This window comes from Lemur catta, chromosome 14 (genome assembly GCF_020740605.2).
Source record: "Lemur catta isolate mLemCat1 chromosome 14, mLemCat1.pri, whole genome shotgun sequence".
NCBI lineage: Eukaryota > Metazoa > Chordata > Mammalia > Primates > Lemuridae > Lemur > Lemur catta.
The window spans coordinates 27,128,738-27,148,902 of NC_059141.1; the positions used below are offsets into that span (position 1 = coordinate 27,128,738).

At 40.6% G+C, this 20,165-nt stretch overlaps 1 protein-coding gene across 2 annotated transcripts in view; it reads right to left on the reverse strand.

Moving 5' to 3' along the window:
- Nucleotides 1-20,165, reverse strand: part of ENTPD1 (ectonucleoside triphosphate diphosphohydrolase 1) — an 89,883-nt gene that overhangs the window by 12,064 nt on the left and 57,654 nt on the right. The window contains exons 3-7 of one of the 2 annotated variants that reach the window (XM_045567857.1): nucleotides 17,600-17,717; nucleotides 15,170-15,320; nucleotides 13,030-13,189; nucleotides 12,121-12,360; nucleotides 10,405-10,665 (exon numbers count right to left, since the gene is read on the reverse strand). In XM_045567857.1, coding sequence (XP_045423813.1) covers nucleotides 10,405-10,665; nucleotides 12,121-12,360; nucleotides 13,030-13,189; nucleotides 15,170-15,320; nucleotides 17,600-17,717 — 930 coding nt within the window. Of the gene's footprint in view, nucleotides 1-10,404; nucleotides 10,666-12,120; nucleotides 12,361-13,029; nucleotides 13,190-13,322; nucleotides 13,410-15,169; nucleotides 15,321-17,599; nucleotides 17,718-20,165 lie in introns of those variants that run through there. The other variant, XM_045567858.1, reaches the window with a different exon arrangement.

The following is a 20,165-nucleotide window of genomic DNA, read 5'->3' on the forward strand; positions in this document are numbered from 1 at the left end:
TCCCTCTAGTGAACTGATGGTCAGGTGGGAGGGGAGGAGAACTTTTTAGTTTTTACTTTAAATATTTTGTACAGTTTGATTAAATAAAAATTATAAAAAACAGATGAACAAACAAAAACTTTCTATGAGGTAGACTCAGCAAGATATTGAGCCTTCAGTGGGATACACAGCAATCAAGTCAGCAGGGCCTCTTGGTCCATGTCATCCCTGACCCCCCAAAAACTCTGCATGCCATGGGCTCTTGAAAACTTCCCCCGACCTTCAGAAGCCTCCCTTTGGCATCTCAGAATCCTGCTTTTATTTATTTCTCAACACATGAAAGTTACCCTCTTCATTTCTTTTTCTTCAAAATAGAAATGTCTTCAAAATTCTGAATTATTCAAAAGTAACACATTTATTATCTAGAATTAACTACAAGTTAAAAATGAAAGTCTCTCCTTAATCTAATCGTCCCCTAGAGATAAACACTTTTAACAATTTACTGTTTAATACATACAGCAAATATACTTTTAAAATAGTAAAATAAATGTATATATTTTTACCTAAATGTGATCATACTAGACACAATGTTTTATAATCCTGCTTTGTTTTACTTAATAATAATACAGCACAGACAAATTTCCATGTAGATTTACCTTACTCATTTAATGACTATAATAGGTTCTTTGTATGGACATATCACAATTTACTTAATCTCCTTTTAGGCTTTCTACTTACTACCATAAACAGTGCTACAGTGTGCTTTACTTTTTGGACCTTTACCTATTCATTCTTGAGGAGGATTTCCTTGGGGTAACATGTTTGGCTAGAAGGTAAATATGAGTACAGATATCCACCTAAAAGACATGATCAAAAATGCCCATATACCAATTCATAACAGTCCAAAACTAGAAACAATCCAAATGTCCACCAACTGTAGAGTGGGTAAATTTTGGTGTATTCCTACAAAGAAATAATACAGTGCAGTGAAAAAGTAAACAACGATTACCTACAACAACACAGAGAAATCTCAGACAACACTGAGTGAAACAACCGAGATGCAAAAGAATATGCAACACATGATTTCAAGAACTGGTAATACTAAGCTATGGTGATAGATGTCAGAATAGTGGTTACCTTTGGAGGGAAAATTATCAAATGGGAGGAAGGACAAGGGAGCCTTCCGGGGGTGCTGGAATTGTTCTATATCTAGATGATGGACTCATGGGTATACACCTTAAAAACTATCAAGCTGTGCCCTTAAAATGTGCACACTTTACTGCAGGTATGTTAGACTTCAATTTCAAAAACAGAGGTAACCATATAGTAAATATCTATATACATCTTGTCAGATCATCTTTCAAAAAGATTGGATCACTTTAAAATTATTGGAGATAGCTTTTTTTTTTACCCTAGAGCCTAAAATATGTTCTATTTTCTATGAGTCCCAGAAATTGCCTTCTGTATGCCCCCTAAACAGACTATTCATTTGCTCCAGAGCCTGGACAATTTTTCTTTCGAGACCGCTGTAGCCATCTCTTCATCTTCAATCCTCCTAAAGTCACCATTTTCCTGTACTATAGAAACCCAAGTTTATGGATCATAAACCTCAGACTAAGCCATCTGAAAATCAAAAAGATGATCTTTCAGCTTGGGAAAGCAGCCATCAGCCACTTCCAAAAACAAAATATACAAATAATTTTTTTTAAAGATGCTAAGGCAACTGAAGTTCTCAATACTAATGAATATAAACAAATGGATTTAGATTCAGTAGTTAAAAGGGAAGGTTTAATTTTATTTTGGATAGATTAAAAAAATTGATGTATAGCCAAAATTTTTAAATTTGAAACATAACCAAAATTTGAAATTTTAAATTTTAGGAAGTTACAGTCCAATAAAAGTTATGTCCTAAAAATTAAAATAATTCTAAGAAAAAATGGAAGGTTTTGTGATATGATGTGCTTCCTGTCATAGATATCTCAAGTGGTTGAGAGACCTTCTATGTGGAGAAACAGTAGAATAGAAGGTATTTCTGCATGAGACATGAGGTTAGATTGCATATGTACTAAAGATCCTTCCAACACTAAGATTCTATAATTTAAGAGTTCAGCTATGGCCAAGGACAGATTAATGCAGACTCTATTAGTATTGATAAAGATTATAATAAAACAGAATGACTCCTGAGTTGCTGAGACTTTATTAGAGCAGCTTACAAAAGTATGTGAATTAGCCAGGCATGGTTGCTTATGCCTGTAATCCCAGCACTTTGGGAGGCTGAGATAGGAGGGTCCCTTGAGCCCAGGAGTTCGAGACAAGCCTGATCAAGATCTCATCCATACAAAAAAATTTTTAAAAAATATCTGGACATGGTGGTTCTCATCTGTAGTCCCAGGTACTTGGGAGGTTGAGGCAGGAGGATCGCTTGAGCCCAGGAGTTTGAGGTTGCTGTGAGCTAGGCTGATGCCACGGCACTCTAGCCCGGGCAACAGTGCGAGTCCCTGTACTTCTACCCCCACAAAAAAAGCATGTGAATTGCTTGATAGCTCCCACAGTTAATCTCAAACCTGTGAGTCAACTGGTGGAGAATAAATTTGTGACTTTTTTCAAGATGCTGATACCAAAAGGGAGATCACAGGATGACTTGAAATATCAGAACTGCCTGAAAAATCTAAGCTGAAAATGAAAGAAAGCCAGAAATATCCCATTTCAAGATCATCATATACTTGAAATTGCCAAGATCTTACAGAGAGGTGAAGTGGAGGCTGGAAAGACATTTGCTTTTTAAATAGTAATGAAACAAGATTCAGGAAAGAAGAGAAGAAATATGTCAGAACAGCTGCTGACACTTTAGGCTTACTAATAAACCATATCTTGAGGACATAGAGCCCATGTCAGAAAAGGGTACTATGCTTTATGCAAAATATGCTCTGGGTGATGGTGTGAACAAAAAATATATGAGTAAATGTGATTCTATTAGTAAGTGGTCTGGGGGCTGGGACCCACACTCTTATGCTTTGGTTCCACTTTTGCCTTCTAGAATATCGAGGGCAAGTCTCCTTCCTGGCCCACCTGGGAACCCATTGATGTACTTGCAGGTCTCTGAATGCACTTCATTCTTTCCCATCTCCAAGTTTCTGTGCATGTTGGTCCTTTCCCTAGAATATTCAAAATACTAAATTTCTTTTACTGAGCATGTGTTAATACAATGTTCCAGGCACAGTGGCTGACCTAGAAAAGGAAAGATGAAAAAGACAAACCCTGAGTTCCAGGCCTCAGGATATTGTGAGGGAAACAGACATATGAACCTATAATGACAATACTCATTCTTGCCAACAATACTTCTGCCACTCTTAGCTTTCACAGAAATACAATACACAGCAAGAGGATAGCATCTAGTCACCTATAAAGGAAACCCCATCAGAGTAAGTGGACTTCTCGGCAGAAAGCTTACAGGCCAGAAGAGCATGAGACGCTATTTGAAAGTACTAAAAGAAAAAAAAAAACCTATCAACCAAGAATTTTATCTCCAGCTAGAATTAGCATCATATATGTAGGAGAAATAAAGTCTTTCCCAGACAAGGAAGCCCTGAGGGAATTTGTCACCACTACATCAGCTTTACAAGAAATGTTGAAAGGAGTCCTAAACATGAAAACAAAAGGCTAATATTCACTATCATAAAAACACACTAAAGTATAAAACTCACAGATCTTAAATAATTACACACAGGGGGAAGAGAAAGGAATCAAATGGCAACACAACAGAACTCCAACAAACCACAGAGATAAACAGAGAAAAACAAAATAAAGAATTATAAAACAACTAGATAATGAACAATATGACAGAAACAAAACCTCACATATCAATATTAACCTTGAAGGTAAATGGATTAAATGCTCCACTTAAAAGATATAGATTGGCGGAATGGGTAGAAAAATATGATGTAACTGTGCTGAGTACAGAACTCAATTTACCTATAAAGATACATATGGACTGAAAGTAAAAGGGTATAAAAAGATACTCCATGCAAACACAAACCAAAAGCAAGAAGAAATAGCTATACTTACATCAGACAAAACAGACTTTAAATCAAAAATAGTAAAAAAAAAAAAAAGATAAAGAAGGTAATTATATAATGATAAAGGGATCAATTCAGCAAAAGGATATAACAATCCTAAATATATATGCACCCAGCACTGAGGCACCCAGATTCATAAAATAAATATTACTAGACCTAAGGAAAGAGATAGACAGCAATACAACTATAGTGAGGGGCTTCAACAACCCACACACAGCATTAGACAAAACATTGAGACAGAAAGTCAGCAAAGAAACATTGGACTTAAATTGTACTTTAAACAAATGGTCTTGACATTTATGGAACATTCTACCCAACAACTACAGAATATACATTCTTCTCATTAACACATGTTGGCCGGATGCAGTGAGTGGCCCACGCCTGTAATTCCAGCACTTTTAAAGCAGGAGGATTGTTTGAGGCCAGGAGTTCAACTCATTAGCATGTGGAACATTCTCCAAGACAGACCATAAGTTAGGCCACAAAACAAGTGTCAATCAATTTTCAAAAATACAAATTATATCAAGTATTTTCTCAGACCACAGAGGAATAAAACTAGAAGTCATTATCAAGAGGAGTTTTAGAAACCATACAAATACATGGTAATTGAGGGGGGAAAAATGGCAGATTAGAGGTGACCTCCTGGCTCACTGCTCCCAGAGAAAAGTGAAGAACTCGGACAGCTACACACCAGTGGATCACTCCCCCCGCCCCCGCAAGAACAGTGTTGTGAATCTGCAGAGAAACAGCGTGGGACACACAGCGCAAGGGGAAAAAAGGTGAAAGGGAGATAAGAGTGTAAAGACTGGAGAGTATGAGATATACAACAGGGAACAGATGGCAGGAGGGCTGCGCCCACCCAGCCAGCCAGCGCAGTGTGATCTGTCCGACCCACAGGAGGATGCCTGGCTCCACTACAGACCTCCACACCCATTCAGACAGGGATATGCCTGAAGGTGGGGCAAAGTCGTGGCACCAGACGACAGGCTCTGTGAAGAGGAGACAATAGCGGGAAACATTTTGAATTCTCAGTGCTCTGTGCTGGGTCCACACTGAGCTGGGGTGGGACTGGTCTGAGTGGTTATTTCCCGCAACCGTGACCGGCGCGAGGGACTTTAGAGACAGGCACATCACCTCTGGTGGTCAGTGGGACCAGAGCACAGGAGGTAAACGCTGAAAAGGGGGCTCTGCCCCCTGGAAACCGCTGATGATTTGGCTGGCTCAGGGTGGGACAGAAAGAGCAGGACACTCTGCTACGCAGACGTGAGACTGTCGGACTGTGATACAGAGGGGACAGCTGGTGGTGTTGATTCAGCCCGCTGGACCGGCATCTGCCAACTCCTGAGTGGCTGCCCCCAGCACTAGCTCTCCAGGGCCAGGCGGCCACCGTTTTGGAGGGCCACAGCCCAGAGGTGCTGTCGCATGCAGCGGTTTCGGGTAACACCCCTCCCCCAGCCCTGGGACTTTCTCTGTGGGCGGCAGGCTCAGCCCTTGGAGGTGGGGAGAAGTGAGAAAAGTCGTGTTCTCTGTACGGCTGGCATGAATCTACACGACTTTGATGCAGAAAAATAATCGGTGACAGGTTGATTTAGCTCACCAGGCCAGTCGGCAGACAAATCTTGAGTGCGCCCCCCCAAACGCTAGTTCTCCAGGGGCGGGCAGCCGCCATCTGTGGGGTCCCCAGCCCGGAGATGCTGCGGCATGCAGCAGTTTCCAGCAGTTTCAGGCAACACCCCTCTCCAGCCTGGGGACTTCCGCGCCGGGCGCCCTGGGCTCCGCACCTGGAGGTGGGGAGAAGTGAGAAAAGCCACTTTCTCTGTGTGACTGGCAGGAATCTGCGGGACTCTGGCACTGAAAAATAGTCGGTGGCCTGTTGATTCAGCCCACTGAACCAGCTTAGGTCATCTAATAAGATCTTAATTCCAGGGCTTTCTCTCTGCATCTGGACAGCTGCCAGCATTAAGGATTGTAGACAGGAAAGGAAAAACCTGGCCAAAGACCTCAGCAAGTGCACCAATTGACCCCTCCCATCAGGAGCAGCCTTACCTGAAAGAGCCCTGAATAACATATTAGCGGCTCCCCCTAGCGGCAGATCAAGCAGCCATAGAAGCACACACACTCAGGCCTGCAGGCACCAGCTGCAATCTATCTGGCCCTTAACTGCACCTTAAAGGGGAACAGGGTCCAAGTAATTCTCAGGAGTGGCAAGGCCCCTCCTAAAGATTGGGGCATTCGTATACCCCTTCCAGGGGACAACAGCCTAACATAGAGACATCAGATTACTTCAATAACTGGCCCCTCCATGCAAACTACAATCAGTGCCAGAGAGGGGAACCCCATAGCTTAATACAGTGCCTTCCATCTCAAACTATTAGAGGGCAGTGGAGTCATACTCACAAGTACGATCCACCAGCTGGGAGCTTAAGCTGGGGGGCCAAATTCACTAGTCTCCATTGGCAAGAGGTGAAAACAACAGGTCAGAAGTACCTAAGGCAATACAGGACCAGTGTGCCTCTCCCCAGCACTGTCAGGGAACAACCCTTGGGGACATGGAGATAGGACCATAAAATAGTCCTAGCACCCCCAGTTCTCAACCAAATAGCCTGATGAGAAAGAATCCGGAAAAGAACACAGGAAACATGTAAGATCAGAGAGAAAAGTCACCCCAAAAGAAATCATTAGATCCTCAACAACGGATACCAACTTAAACTAAATGATTATAATGTCACAGGAAGAATTCCGAATATGGATTGTAAGAAAACTCAGTGGAATTGAAGAGAAAATAGAAACCCAACACAAAGAAGCCACAAGAACAATAACAGGAAATGAATGAAAAATTCTCTAAAGAAATTGAAATATTACAAAAGAACCAAACAGAAATACTGGAAATGAAAGAAGCATTCAAGGAACCACAAAACACAGTGGAAGGCCTTAAGAATAAGACGGAAAAATCAGAGGAAAGAATCTCAGAGCTTGAAGATGATGCCTACGCGCTAAACAAATCAGATGAAGAAAAAGAACACAGAAGCAAGAGATATGAACAAAACATACAAGAAATGTGGAATTATGCAAAGAAACCAAACATAAGAATTACACACATCCCGGTGAGAAGAAAATACACAAGGACTGGAAAACCTATTTCTTAGAATAATGGAGGAAAACCTACCTGGCCAGAAATCTAGATGTCCAGGTACAAGAAGCACACAGAACTCCTTGGAAACTTGATGTGAAAAGGCAATCGCCATATCACATTAGGCTGGCCAAAATTATTAGGCCAGCCAAAGTAAACACGAAAGAGGCAATCCTTTGAGCAGTAAGACGAAAACAGCAGATAACCTACAAAGGAACACCTATCAGACTAACTACCGACTTCTCAACTGAAACCTTACAAGCTAGAAGCAACTGGACACCCATCCTCAATCTTCTAAAACAGAATAATGGTCAACCTAGAATTCCTTACCCTGCAAAACTAAGTTTCATCTACGAGGGAGAAACTCAGAGCTAAATACAAACACACACGCACACGCACACACACACACATGTTTATCTATGTAAACAAATACATTTTTAATGTTCTTTAATTCCAGTTCCCTATTGAATTTGTTGCTACCCTTTCTTGTTTATATAAACGGCAAAATGTGTTCTTAAAAAATAATTTCTAAATTACCTCATAAGTAATTCCCTACAGATGTTCCCTCTTTTCTTACTGTTGTTTCTAATTTGCCCACAACACTGGATTCTGTCTAGCAACCAAGGCCACAGTATAGCTAGACTACGAGGGCTTTTAACACTTTACTCATAGACTAAGAATTAGATCATCAGTGCTGAATGTAATTATGGCAAAAAATTCCCTCCCCACAAATTCTCTGTGCCTTGAGAACACCCAGGCTAACTGGTTCTATAACTAATGGGAATGCGACTGGATTTTTGTGTTGTAAATAGTTATCCTTCAAGAGGCAGGACTTGGAAATGGGAACTTCCTGCATGAAGGACCACACAGAATAAAGACTACTAGGAGAAAGAACCTTTTTAAAGGCCCACCTGGTGCCAGAATATGTTAGCTTTTTGCTATTTGCAGTACTGTGCTAGAGCTGACTCTTACATATTCATGAGTGCTGACTGTTAAAATTTCAGGATTTTTGTGAGTCAGTTGATACCATGTTAATAGCTTGAAATAGGCTGTGTTGGGAATATTTATACCATAGAAATTGGCAAATACTACAAATCAGCTCTCCATTTCCAGAGACCTGGTTGTTAAACATTTACCAGCCCATCACTGCTTGTCTGGCTCACAACAACCTACCAATGAGATAGGTATTACTGTCCCTATTTTATAGATGAGAAAACAGACAAAAAAAAAAAAAAAAACCTTAGGCTTTAAGGAAACATTACAGAGGGAACCAACAAAAAATACAAAGCAGAAAAGAAACTGCCAAAGCAGCAATAGGTATAGGGCAGTGCTAATTCTGAGGGCTGTATCCAGAGGAGAAAGGCCCTATTCAGAGGAAGGAAATGAGCCAATTTAAGGAATTGCCAAATTGAAGTTCAGAAGGCTGTCGGAACAATTTCAATGAGGGACTAACGAACCAAACAGAAATACCACCAGAGGGAGCATGAGGATCCTCCACCCTTTTCCAACCCCTATCTCTCCCTACCTTGGTTGAATGAATCACATTCAAAGGCAAAAAAATTCCATCCTCCCAAGGAGGAAGGGAGTAGTCAAGTGTGAGGGCAGGAATTAGATCATGTTTCCCAGTAGGCAAAGCTTTCAGAGAAGTTACAAAGTCAACACACAAGGATATGTTCATTTTCCTTCATATTTTACTTCCTAGCAGTGACTGGAATGGAAAAGGCCCTCGGTAGATGGCCTCCCTATTGTAGCACCCTCCTTCCTCTTCGAGGAGTTTGACTCAAAGCAAGGGCCCTAGCCCAAAAAAGCCCAAGGTGAGCAGCCAGTGCCAACTTAGCTATAGGGCACCCAAGTGGGGTTCTAGTTTGTTCTGAATTTGGGTTTGCAGTCAACTGATAACCAAGTATTACTCTGCCAGTCATAGTCCTGTCATGTATTAATATTTCCCTCAAGAGTCTGGAGGGGAGGGGATGCTGTGGCTTGGGCCATGGTTAAAGCAAGTCTTGATCCACAGCACTACCTATTATTGTTTTCTCAGAGACCAAAATAATGAAGAACTCATACAGTTTACAGTAATCCAGAAGTTAAATCAGGTCTGAGTATCATGGGGCCTGTACACTCTCCACAGAGTTCTTTCTGTGACATTGGATGAGGCTAGGAGACCTTGCAAGAAATTCTCTAGCTGGAGTCCTAGAGGGGAGTTGAACTTCCCTCCTCACATGCTGATCTGTTTTCTGAAAATGGAGAAAGAGTATGAAAAGCCCTTGTTTCTTTGAATGTTATCTTGAAAGAATAAATGAGATAATGTGCATATGGTGCTTAGTCAGTAATTGGCACTTGATAGATGGCAGGTAATTGTGCAATATACTACCAAACTATGATTATAATAATGCTTGGTCTCCAGGACCAAAATATGGAATTTGAATAAGATTAAGGAGTATCTCTTCTGCCTCTGCTCAAATATTTTATCTTTTTCTGGTATAATTAAGAAAAGAAGGAATTTGGAGCTGGGATTCAAATAATTCTGCAACTCTTCAAAATGTAATGACAATGATGCTATCTTCAATATTTCCTTGAGATTTCCTCAGTTTCTACCTCCTAAATGTCTTTATAGAGGAAAACTCTCAGCCCAGTCATCTAAGTGCTGCTTCTTCTCCTCCAACATTTGAGAAGCCACCTGTGGCAGACTCAGATGTGTGCATACCCCACAGCCAGCCCCCTCCTTCCTTGCCTATGGATTTAACCCAGGTAGAGGGAAGCAATATGCTCAGGGAATACTCTCCCAAATGATGGACAATGATTAGTCTAAACCAACCATGTAATCCATTTCTCCTTATCACAGATTGGTATAGAGGTGTGTATTGTACCAAGTTTTGGCCAACAGGATCTAGAAAGATGTCTGTTGGCACTTCTGCAAAATAGGAGAGAGATGTGTGCGAGAGAACCTCTAAAATTCTTTCCTGCTTTGCCTTTGCATGTGAAGATATGATGCTTAGAGCAGTAACTGCCATCTTAGCACCACAAGGTCAAGAAGATAATGGAGAAGCTGATCCCAAGTCCTGACATTGTTAAGCCAAAGAACTCACCCTGAATTATCTACCTGAAGACATTATTATATGAGAGAAAAATAAATCTTATTATTTAAATCCTTTGTAGGCACATATTCCATAACTTGCAAACAAAATCATTCTAACTGATATGCCTCATCATTTCACTTACCCCAAAATTCCCTTGGAGTGGTGGCAAGAAAATCCCATTGAAAGCACACTGGGAATAAGGGCAGTAACTGGTGTTGAAGAGCCCTAGGATGCTTTGCTGACATTGTTGATAGTCTCCAGTACCCTGGATTTCAAACTGCTCGAACGGAAGGGTCATCTCAAATTTCTTGGTGCAGGGGGTCTTGTAAAGGTCACTTACATTCACTGTCTTCTCATATCCAGAGTGAAAGCATGGGTCCTTGAGAATTCCATTATTTGCAACCTGAATGGAAAAATCACTTGAAGGCACCATGTGTTAATGCTTTGGATACCAAGGGCACAGTCTGACTTCATCAGTGTGTAAGCATTATGCTACATCCCAGCTCTATGTCCCTGCCCTGCCCTTGGGATTAAGTTTAAAAAAATAGATTTGTATAACAGGCACCAGATGTATTATCAGATGTAAATGTATTTGGCTATTTATAGAATGCTGATATAAAGCTGGGTCCAAAATGCTATTAGTTTGGAATGACCCTGAACACTTAGTGCTAATCACATAGGTCAGGAGCACATTCACAAGGAAAATTTTGAAGGCTCTCTAAATTTGGGGCCTAGGGGTAGTTCTCTAGGAGTCTGCATACCACCCCTAGACCACCACCACTTCTCCTGTCAGAGAATCAGAAACTCCAAGATTCTTTAGGTCATTTAACACATTGACTGCCATGGGAGTTGTATTTAACTCAGGCTAGTTTTAAACCCAGGGCCTCGTGAAGCAAAATCCTGCAGTTGGTTCGTGAAAATCTTCCTTGTTGATGTTTTTATTGTTACAATTGATGATTTAATTCTAAAAATGTGGATTGCATTGCATATAACTCACACATAGAAAACAATAAAAAAAAAAAAGAATTAGAAAGGATCATTTTGTTTTAATAAAACACCATGGCCCCAGGGAAAAAAAATTTTTTTTCTAGTGTGGCAATGTGTTAAGCCAGTAGTATCAAAACGATTTCTAACCCATAAGCTATAAGAGGAGAAAGGGGATTGTGGTAGATGAGAAGATTAATGGCTCCTATGGTGATTATATTTTTGATAGTGGTCTTGAGAATTGGAGAGAGTGTCTTGGAGGAGAGCAGAGAACTGGTTGTCCTTTCAGTGGAGACAGGGAACAGCTGGATGTGATATCCTTCCTCTGTGTTTATTTGTCAGGGTGTGCCTGGTACTCGCATGATGTTGAGTGTGTTTAACTTTTCTTGCCTTCAAAATGCAGAAAGCATCTGGGGACAAGATTTGAAGCACTGATTGATAAACTTTCTGTTTTTTCTGAAGTGTTTTTTTTCTCCTCCTCTTCAAGTCATTTCTAACAACTGCTTTCTGTAGTTTGTAGGAAAGGGAGACTAAAAAGTGGTCTAGAAGTACTTATAAACTGCAATCCACCCCCCAAACAACACTCTACCATGTAATCTTCATTATCATCCCCACAAGGGTGAGAAATTATTTCCTAAGAAAGGATCCAAGTCACATCCTTGGAGATAATGCAGTAAACAAACGTAAGAGGTGATGTCTGGATGGAACAATTCACAGGGGTCGACCAGATGTCATTAAATATCCTGCCTGAAAGGTTTGGAAAGTACGATAACCAACTTCAGACCAATTACTGAATTAGAAAAAGAAAATAACAGGATGTGGGGGCTGGAAGCCCAGAGGTGGGGCGGGCAGGTCTGGATTCAGTTATACTTGCCTGAATGTCCTTGGCCAGTTTCTGCCAGAGCGCTTGATCCTTCCCATAGCACAAGAAGCTATGTGTGTATATGCTGTAGTCCTTGCCATAGAGGCGAAATTGCAGATAGCTGTCTGCGGTCCCAGGAGTATTGTTTTGGGGCACAAAAGTGATTTGTGTAGAGGCTCCCCCAAGGTCCAAAGCTCCAAAGGTTCCCTCATCTTTGCTTTCATAAGAAATTAGGTCTAACCAACTCGATTTCTGAAAGAGAGTATAATGACCAGTGCTAGAAGTCTCTGGACACCTGCTTTTCATATTGTTTCTTGGACCCAGGGACTCCCTAAGGCAAAGAAGCAGGGACATACAGGTGAGGCAAAGCTCACTGGAGGTTCCCAATCTGCAGCAGATCAACAGCAAGAAAAGAGAGGCTTCAAAGACAGCTCAGACTGCAACAACACAGAAGCAGTGTGACTAGTGTTTACAAACAAGGGGACTGGGGCCAGATGGACTCAAGTTCAAGTCCCTACTCAGTCAGTCATTAGCTGTGCAGCTATGGGCAGAATAAGTACACTCTTTAGGCATCAATTTGGGGCTCTAAAATGGGAATAATAATACCTCACTGTGTTATTCAGAGAATGAAATCAGTGCATGAAAAGTGCTTGGCATAGCACAAGACACGTAGCACTAGGCAAATATTAGCTATTCTTATTTTAATGATAGATTTTTAATTTCCTTTGTGTCTTCCTAAGGTGAAGACGTGGTTTAACAGAATTATACTTCCAGTAAGCCTTACAAATGTGGTAGTAAATTCATTCATTCATTAATTCATTCATCCATCATTCATTCTGGCTAGTCACCCAAGTACTGCCTGAGATAGCAATGGCATTGGCCCTTAGGGAGCCACCTCTGTGGGTGCTGTGAGGTATTCACCTGAGCAAATTTGCCCAGCAGATAGTTGACAGTAATCCAGCCGTAGGCACCTTCCTCTTGGCCAGTGATGATCCTGGCACCCTGGAAGTCAAAGGAGTAGCTGCTGAGGCTCTTTGTCACCACACCCAGGACCCTGTCCGCCAACTGCTCACTTTGCATCCTACACAAAGGAAGAATTGAGATTATCATTTTTGTTTTAATAACTACACCTATCCATTTCAGCTAGAGATTCCATGCAATACTCCTAAGAAGTGGATCATAACACACTGGAATAAACAGAGAGAAAGGGATACCTGCACATGGCTGTCAGAGGAACCCTCTTTTTGGATGAGGCAGAACTAATCTTTTGGGCCCCCTCTCCAAATTCAAATCCTTTCAATCCTTGGATAGGTTGGTTTTCCTAAAATACCATTTTTGTTCTGTTCTTCCCTGGATGAATAAAAAATTATCAAGACTTTTAAAATCACTGTGGTGTTGATAGCTGGGTATTATTTGATCACCATACCTGGAGCTAATGTGTGCTATATTAGCCATTACTGGTGGCTCCTAGGGGGTTACATAGCCAGACTCTGCTCGCAGTTTTAAATTAAGGCTTTAATAGAAACCAGGTGGCAAACGACCCTGCTGCCAGACTGGGAAAAATCTTCCTCGTATTATCCTTCACTTCTTGGGTCTGTTTGAGACCTTGAGACCTAAAGGAGTCTTCCAGGGTTGTCATAATGAACATGGGATGCAATTGCTTCCAAGATCTAGTCTATGTCACACTGAGAGCCTCTGGGTGAGAGGATGCTGCCTTCCAGCTGGCCCCTGTAATCTCTCATCCATACCTACGAACCGCTTTTCTTTTATCCCCAGCTTTCCTCCCCTCAAAACCATCTTCTCCACTAGTGTCACCAGTTGTGTAAGGTCCTATAATGGCTTCCCACTATCTTCAAGATAAACTCCAAACTTCCTAGCACTGCCCATAAGGCACTTTGTGATCTGGACCGCATCTTCTCAGAATCCCACTTGGAACCCTGGCTCTACCACTTACCACAAGTGTGACCTTGGGTGAGTTACTTCCATTTGTAAGTCACAGCTTCTTAATCAGGTTAATAATAGTTAACAACATCTCTTCGTAGAGTGATGATGATTAAATTAAACAATGTATGTTAAATTCGTAGCACAGTGCTAAGAATAGCAAGGACTCAAGACATAAGAAGTGCCATTATTATTATTACTACTATTACTATTATTTTACAACATTTCACCCTATCTTCTATCTATGCAAAACTACTTATGGTTCTCTGAATATGCCATGGTCTTTCACACTTCCCTCCATTTGCATATCCATTAGAACACAAGCTCCACGAAGTCAGCTGCTGTATCCTCAGCACTTAGAACAGTGCCTGACAAATGATAGGTGCTGAATAAACATTGGTTACCGATGCATGCTGTCTGCTCTGCCAGTAATGCCCTTCCTCCACCCCCAACTCATTTTTTATGATCAGCGCATGTAACCCCTCCTCTGGTAAGTCTTCCTGACCTCCTTTCATCCCGGGAAGGGCCAAATGTACTCCCATAGCAGCTCTGAGCACTCCTTTATTAGAGAATTGATCATCCTGTATCAAAACTGATTTCCTTGAGGGCTGAGACACATATTTCCATATTCTAGATAGAGTAAGTACTAAATAGACGTGGAATGAATGAATGAAGGAAGGAATGAACAAGTGAACAAATAATGCACACAGCTACCAGGTGGTAGCCAATAAAGATGTGTTACTTGTGATTCTTTGTGTCTTAGGACACCTGTGAGTCTCCCTTGACCCTCCTTCTCCTAGATATTGAATGGCTAAACCTGTAACCCCAAATCCCAGAGTATATAGGATCAATCTTTCTCTCCCTGTGTCCCCTTCTCCCTTGAATTCCCTGTGGGGAGATGGGCAAGAGGTCTTTTTTTACATACTTAAAATCCTACAATAATAGTATACATCCTACTAGAAATTTGGAAGTTTTACTCAATTATTGAAATTTTCTTTCTTAGAAATGGACTTTGGGGTGTGCAGAATTTGAGTTATTGGTGAAGTGTAGCCCTCTCACACAGGCTTTTCACTGCCAAGCCTAACTTCCAGACATTCTTGTTCCCTACATGCTGCTATACCTGAGCAAACGCATGCCTGCTGTGGCTCCCAGGTAAACAGGTGTTTCTCGGTGCTGGGACTGTGGAATCACTTCCTTGGCTCTTTCCATGCATTCAGACAGGTGAATGCCTACGTCAGTTATTTTCTGAACATATTTTGAGATTCCAGGACCTATAAGGAAAGATGTAGAAGATAACCTTTTTATAAAAAGTATAAAACATACCTTGACAATATTAGAGCAAAATATGGTGTTATCTGAAAAAACACAAGAAAACAATTTCCTGATGTGGTATATATTAGGTTGTTGTAATTAGAGGGTAACTCACTGGACCTAGCCTTGGTTAATTTTCAAACCTTGAGTTGGGTCTATCCGGTGTTCAATAATTTTGCCACTGGATGGCGCAATTTTACAATTGCATAACATTCCCAGATTTTCATGGGGCTCTTATACATAGCTACTCTATTAACTGCTTTTTGATGTTTCTTCTACAAAGTTTTAATAAACAACACTAATTTATGGAAGAACTAAATAAATGTGATATTTAGAATCAAAGTTAAAATAAGCACCAGACACACTGGCTTTTACTGAAGGAAAAAAAAAAAAAAGAAGCAGGTACTGACTAGCTATGTTGATCATGGCCAGTGCCCTAAAACTTCTGAGGTGGAGTTTCTTCCTTTGTTAGACGAAACAGAAATAAAATTCACGTATCCTCAGCGACTTTTCAACTCCAGTACCCTGCCTCTCCAGTAAAACTGTTTTTCCAGTTTTAGATCAAAACTAACTGTTGCTATGGAGAGGATTTGGAGCCAAGATTCCTTAAGCTTTTTGAAGTTAACACGCAACATTTTCATTTCACATTAAGATAAATACTTACACTATTTGCTTTAAAGTTAATTATTCAAATAATTTACCTAGATCATTCATAGGTTTTTAAATAGCCTGTTTACTTAATCATGAGACAATCAGCTCTAAGTTATCAGCTAGCTGTTTTGATTCAGAAAATCTGGTGTTAAATATTTGATTAACTAGATAACTCTCTTTTGAGAAGGGAATATACTGCATTTGTTAAGCCAAATGCTCATGGGATGAGTCTCAGAAGAAAGACATCTGCGAGATTAAAAAAAAAAAGAACTTTTAAAAATGGAAGCCAGTGAATTAAATAAAAGGCAAAAAATGAGAGATTTGGGCTTTAAGAAATACTAGAAGTACTGTCTCAGTATTGATGGTGCCAAAGGCTCAGGATATCAGGCTACTGAGTAGAATGGCTTGCTTCCTTGGAAACATCTCCTCTGTACTACTTTCTTGACAAACTACAAAAATTAGTGGACTCCACAGGCTATCAAACTAAAAATCCCTTCTGGGATCTAGGTTACCTAGCTGACTAAAAATATACAGTGGGTTCCTGGCCCATAAAGCCAACAGATAAAGGTCAAAGAGATTACAGTGCAATGTGATGTTTGGTGCATGGTGGGATACTGAGTGGAAGAAGTGGAGAGAGCTGAACTGTCAACTGCTTTAACTTGTATTGTGACCTTAAAAGAAAAATAACTAGAAATAAAAAATCAATATGTAATGCATAGTTCAGAGGAGCAGGAAGCCTGGAGTACAGTTAGGAGACCTAGATTCTTGTCCTGGTTCTGTTGCTGCTTACAAGGCACTAATCCTCCAGGTTTTCGTATCCTTCTCACAAGATTTAAATGATCCACAAGGTCTTTTGCCCAGCCCTAAAAGTCTATGATTTGGGCTTTCCTGCCTACACAGGGGTCAAAGGCTTTCAAAAACATCTTCTAAGCTACAGATTAGGGTACAAGGATTAAGAGAGCAGTAATTCCTTGGACCAGCAGCATCAGCATCACGTTGAACTTGTTAGAAATGCAAATTCTCAGGTTTCATCCCAGCTCTGCTGAGAAACTCTGCGGGGTGGGGCCCAGCATCTGTGTTTTAACAAGCCCTCCAGGTGGTTCTGATACAGTTTCAAGTTTGAGAACCACTGGCTAAGACATGGGTTTGATGTTGGGCAGAACTTAGTTTGAACCCCAGCTTCATTACTTACTAGTCCAAGTAACCTTAAAACAAGTGATATAACCTCTCTCAAGCTCAATGGCCTCATTTAAAAATGGGAATAATAACACATACTTCAAAGGAAAACTGTGATGATGAACTGAAATAATACATGTTCAGTACTTAGTGCATGGCATGCAGAAGTGCCATTTATGAAAGCCACTATTACTCAGTTATTTTTAAATGTGCTTATTCTTGAGGCTTGATCATTATGGACTGATTTCAATATTATTTTTGTAATGATAATAAGATAACAACAATAGGAGCTCCACTGTGTTCTTCACTTGGCTTCCCATGCTTGGGGCTCATTTTACTTTTGTGTTCTACTTGCCATACACCCTCATATTCTCATGTCCCACTGTCTCCCCTTCCCTTTTCTTCATCTTACCTTTTACTTTGCATTCTTCTATCTGATGCACCACCCCTGTGTCATTCTCCTTTTCTGCTGGCCACTTATAGATATATAAGCTTGTGTGAGAAGAGCCTGCATCCAGCACAATCCCATACTGAAAGCAAAACAAACCAAAAACTTATGAGTATCACATCGTTCACATCCATATTCAGTTTACAACAGAAAGGCCATTAATCTGTAGTTTCCAAACCTGTCTACACCTAGGAATCATATTAGAATCACCTGGAAAGCTTCAACGGCTACTGATGCCTGTGTTCTAGCCCAAGATAGTGTGATTTAATTGGTCTGCTATGTGGACTGGTTTTTGGAATTTGTATAAGACCCCAGGTGATTCTAATGTATAGACAAGTTGGGAAACAGTTAATCCATTGAGGGCCACACAGACATAGTAAATATCTTAATCTAATTTTAGTTCAAGAAATGTAGAGTTTGTCTTAAAGAGATGTAGAAACTACTAAGTGCACTTTCTTCTTAATTGTAAATATAGCTATAAAATTGTATTTAATACATTTTAAAATATATGTACTTAAACATCATGCTTTTAGCTCTTAAAAGTAGGGGGAGATGAAAGGAAGAATAAACTAGCGGGAAGAGGGGGGAAAAAGCATGAGGAATAACTAGATGGCCAGAGGAGAAAGGGAAAAGAACAAAGTCACCATATCATGTTTCATGAGTGTATTAAATGTTATCAGGCAGGTGTTGTATGAAGCATCTTATATGACTTATCTGACTTAATTCTTAGAACAGTGCTATAAAATAGCTACTATTTTTGTCCCTTCTATATAAGTGAGAAACTGAAGTACAAAGAGCTTAAATAATCTACTCAAGATACACAGCTAATAGATGATAGAGCATAGATTTGAATCAAGGTCAGACTCAAGACCTTATGCTCCTTGTACACAGAAACATAGGAGCCCTTAAGGGCTGGGCAACAGTTTTCAAACTGGTGCTCCCTTTTAAGGACACGAAATGAGGGACAATTACAGAAAAGTGTGCAAATCTTAGGTGTACACCTCAATGAATTTTTTCATATGTGCACATCCTTATAAGCACGACCAAGATCAAGATACAGAATATTTTCTAGCCCCAGAAGGCTCCCTGGTGCCCCTTCTCAGTCACTTCCCCTCAAAGGTGACCACTGTCTTGACTTCTGTCACCATGGATGAGTTTTGCCTAGTTTTGACTACAATAAATGAACTCATATAGTGTGCCTCCTTTATGTCTTCTTTCACTCTACAGTCTGTAAGATGCATTCAAACTGTGCATGTCAGTAGTGCATTAAATGCATCATCCCTTTCCATTGCTATAGAGTATTTCATTGTATGCATACACTATATTTTTATTCATTTGACTGTTGAACACTTGAGTTGTTTTCAGTTTGGGGTTATTGGGAATATAGCTGCCAGAAACATTCATGTACATTTCATTTTGTGGAAATAAGCTCTTGTTTCTTTTGGGTATTTACACAGGAGTAGAATGCTGAATGCCCATTTTGATCAATTGATACTCATCTTTTATTTTTTTAAGAGACAGGGTCTCGCTTTATTGCCCAGACTGGAGTACAGTGGCACAATCATAGCTCACTGCAGCCTTGAGTTCCTGAGATCAAGCAATCCTCCTGCCTCAGCCTCCCAAGTAGCTGGGACTACAGGTATACACCACCACACTCGGCTAATTTTTAAATTTTTTGAGATGGGGGAGTCTTGCTATATTGCTCATGCTGGTCTCGAACTCCTGGCTTCAAGCGATCTTCTTGTCTCAGCCTCCCAAAGCACTGGGATTACAGCCATGAGTCATCGCGCCTGGTTCCGCATGGACTCTTTATTATCCCTATACTAGAGAGAAACACAGAAGGGAGTAAATGGGCAAGCAAAAGGAAGAGAAGCAGAGGAGGTCCTTCTGAAATGTGACCCAACTACTCTTGTTACATTTGGCTGCTCATTTAAGCTGTGGACCTCAAAGTATGATCTGCCACTTGAAAATACTTAATTTGGCAGTTTATAGATATACATACATATGTATGTATATTTCTATACCCTCATATTGTCTTGTCACCTGATAAGAACCTAAGAACCTCCTCCAAGGAGAAAAGAAGATAAGAATGAGGATTCAAGAGACCACCCTGGATCATTAGGGAGGATTTGAATCAGGCTCAGACTCAAGACCTTATGCTCCTTATACACAGAAACATAGAAGCAAGGGCTGAGCAACAGTTTTCAGACTGGTGCACCCTTTTAAGGACATGAAATGAGGGACAATTACAGCAAAGTATGAAAATCTTAGGTGTACACTTCAATGAATTTTTGCATATGTGCACAGCCATATAAGCACAACCAAGATCAAGATACAGAATATTTTGTAGCTCCAGAAGGCTCCCTAGTGGAGCCTACTGAACGTCAAACTTCATTCCATTTCACTACAGACCAGGGAATATCACTGTGCAGACTTCATGAAGATCCTTGACCCTCCATAACCTTCACAGTGTCCTCTGCCTTGTTACACACAGCAGGGATTCCCTCTACTAATTAGCGTCATGCCCTCA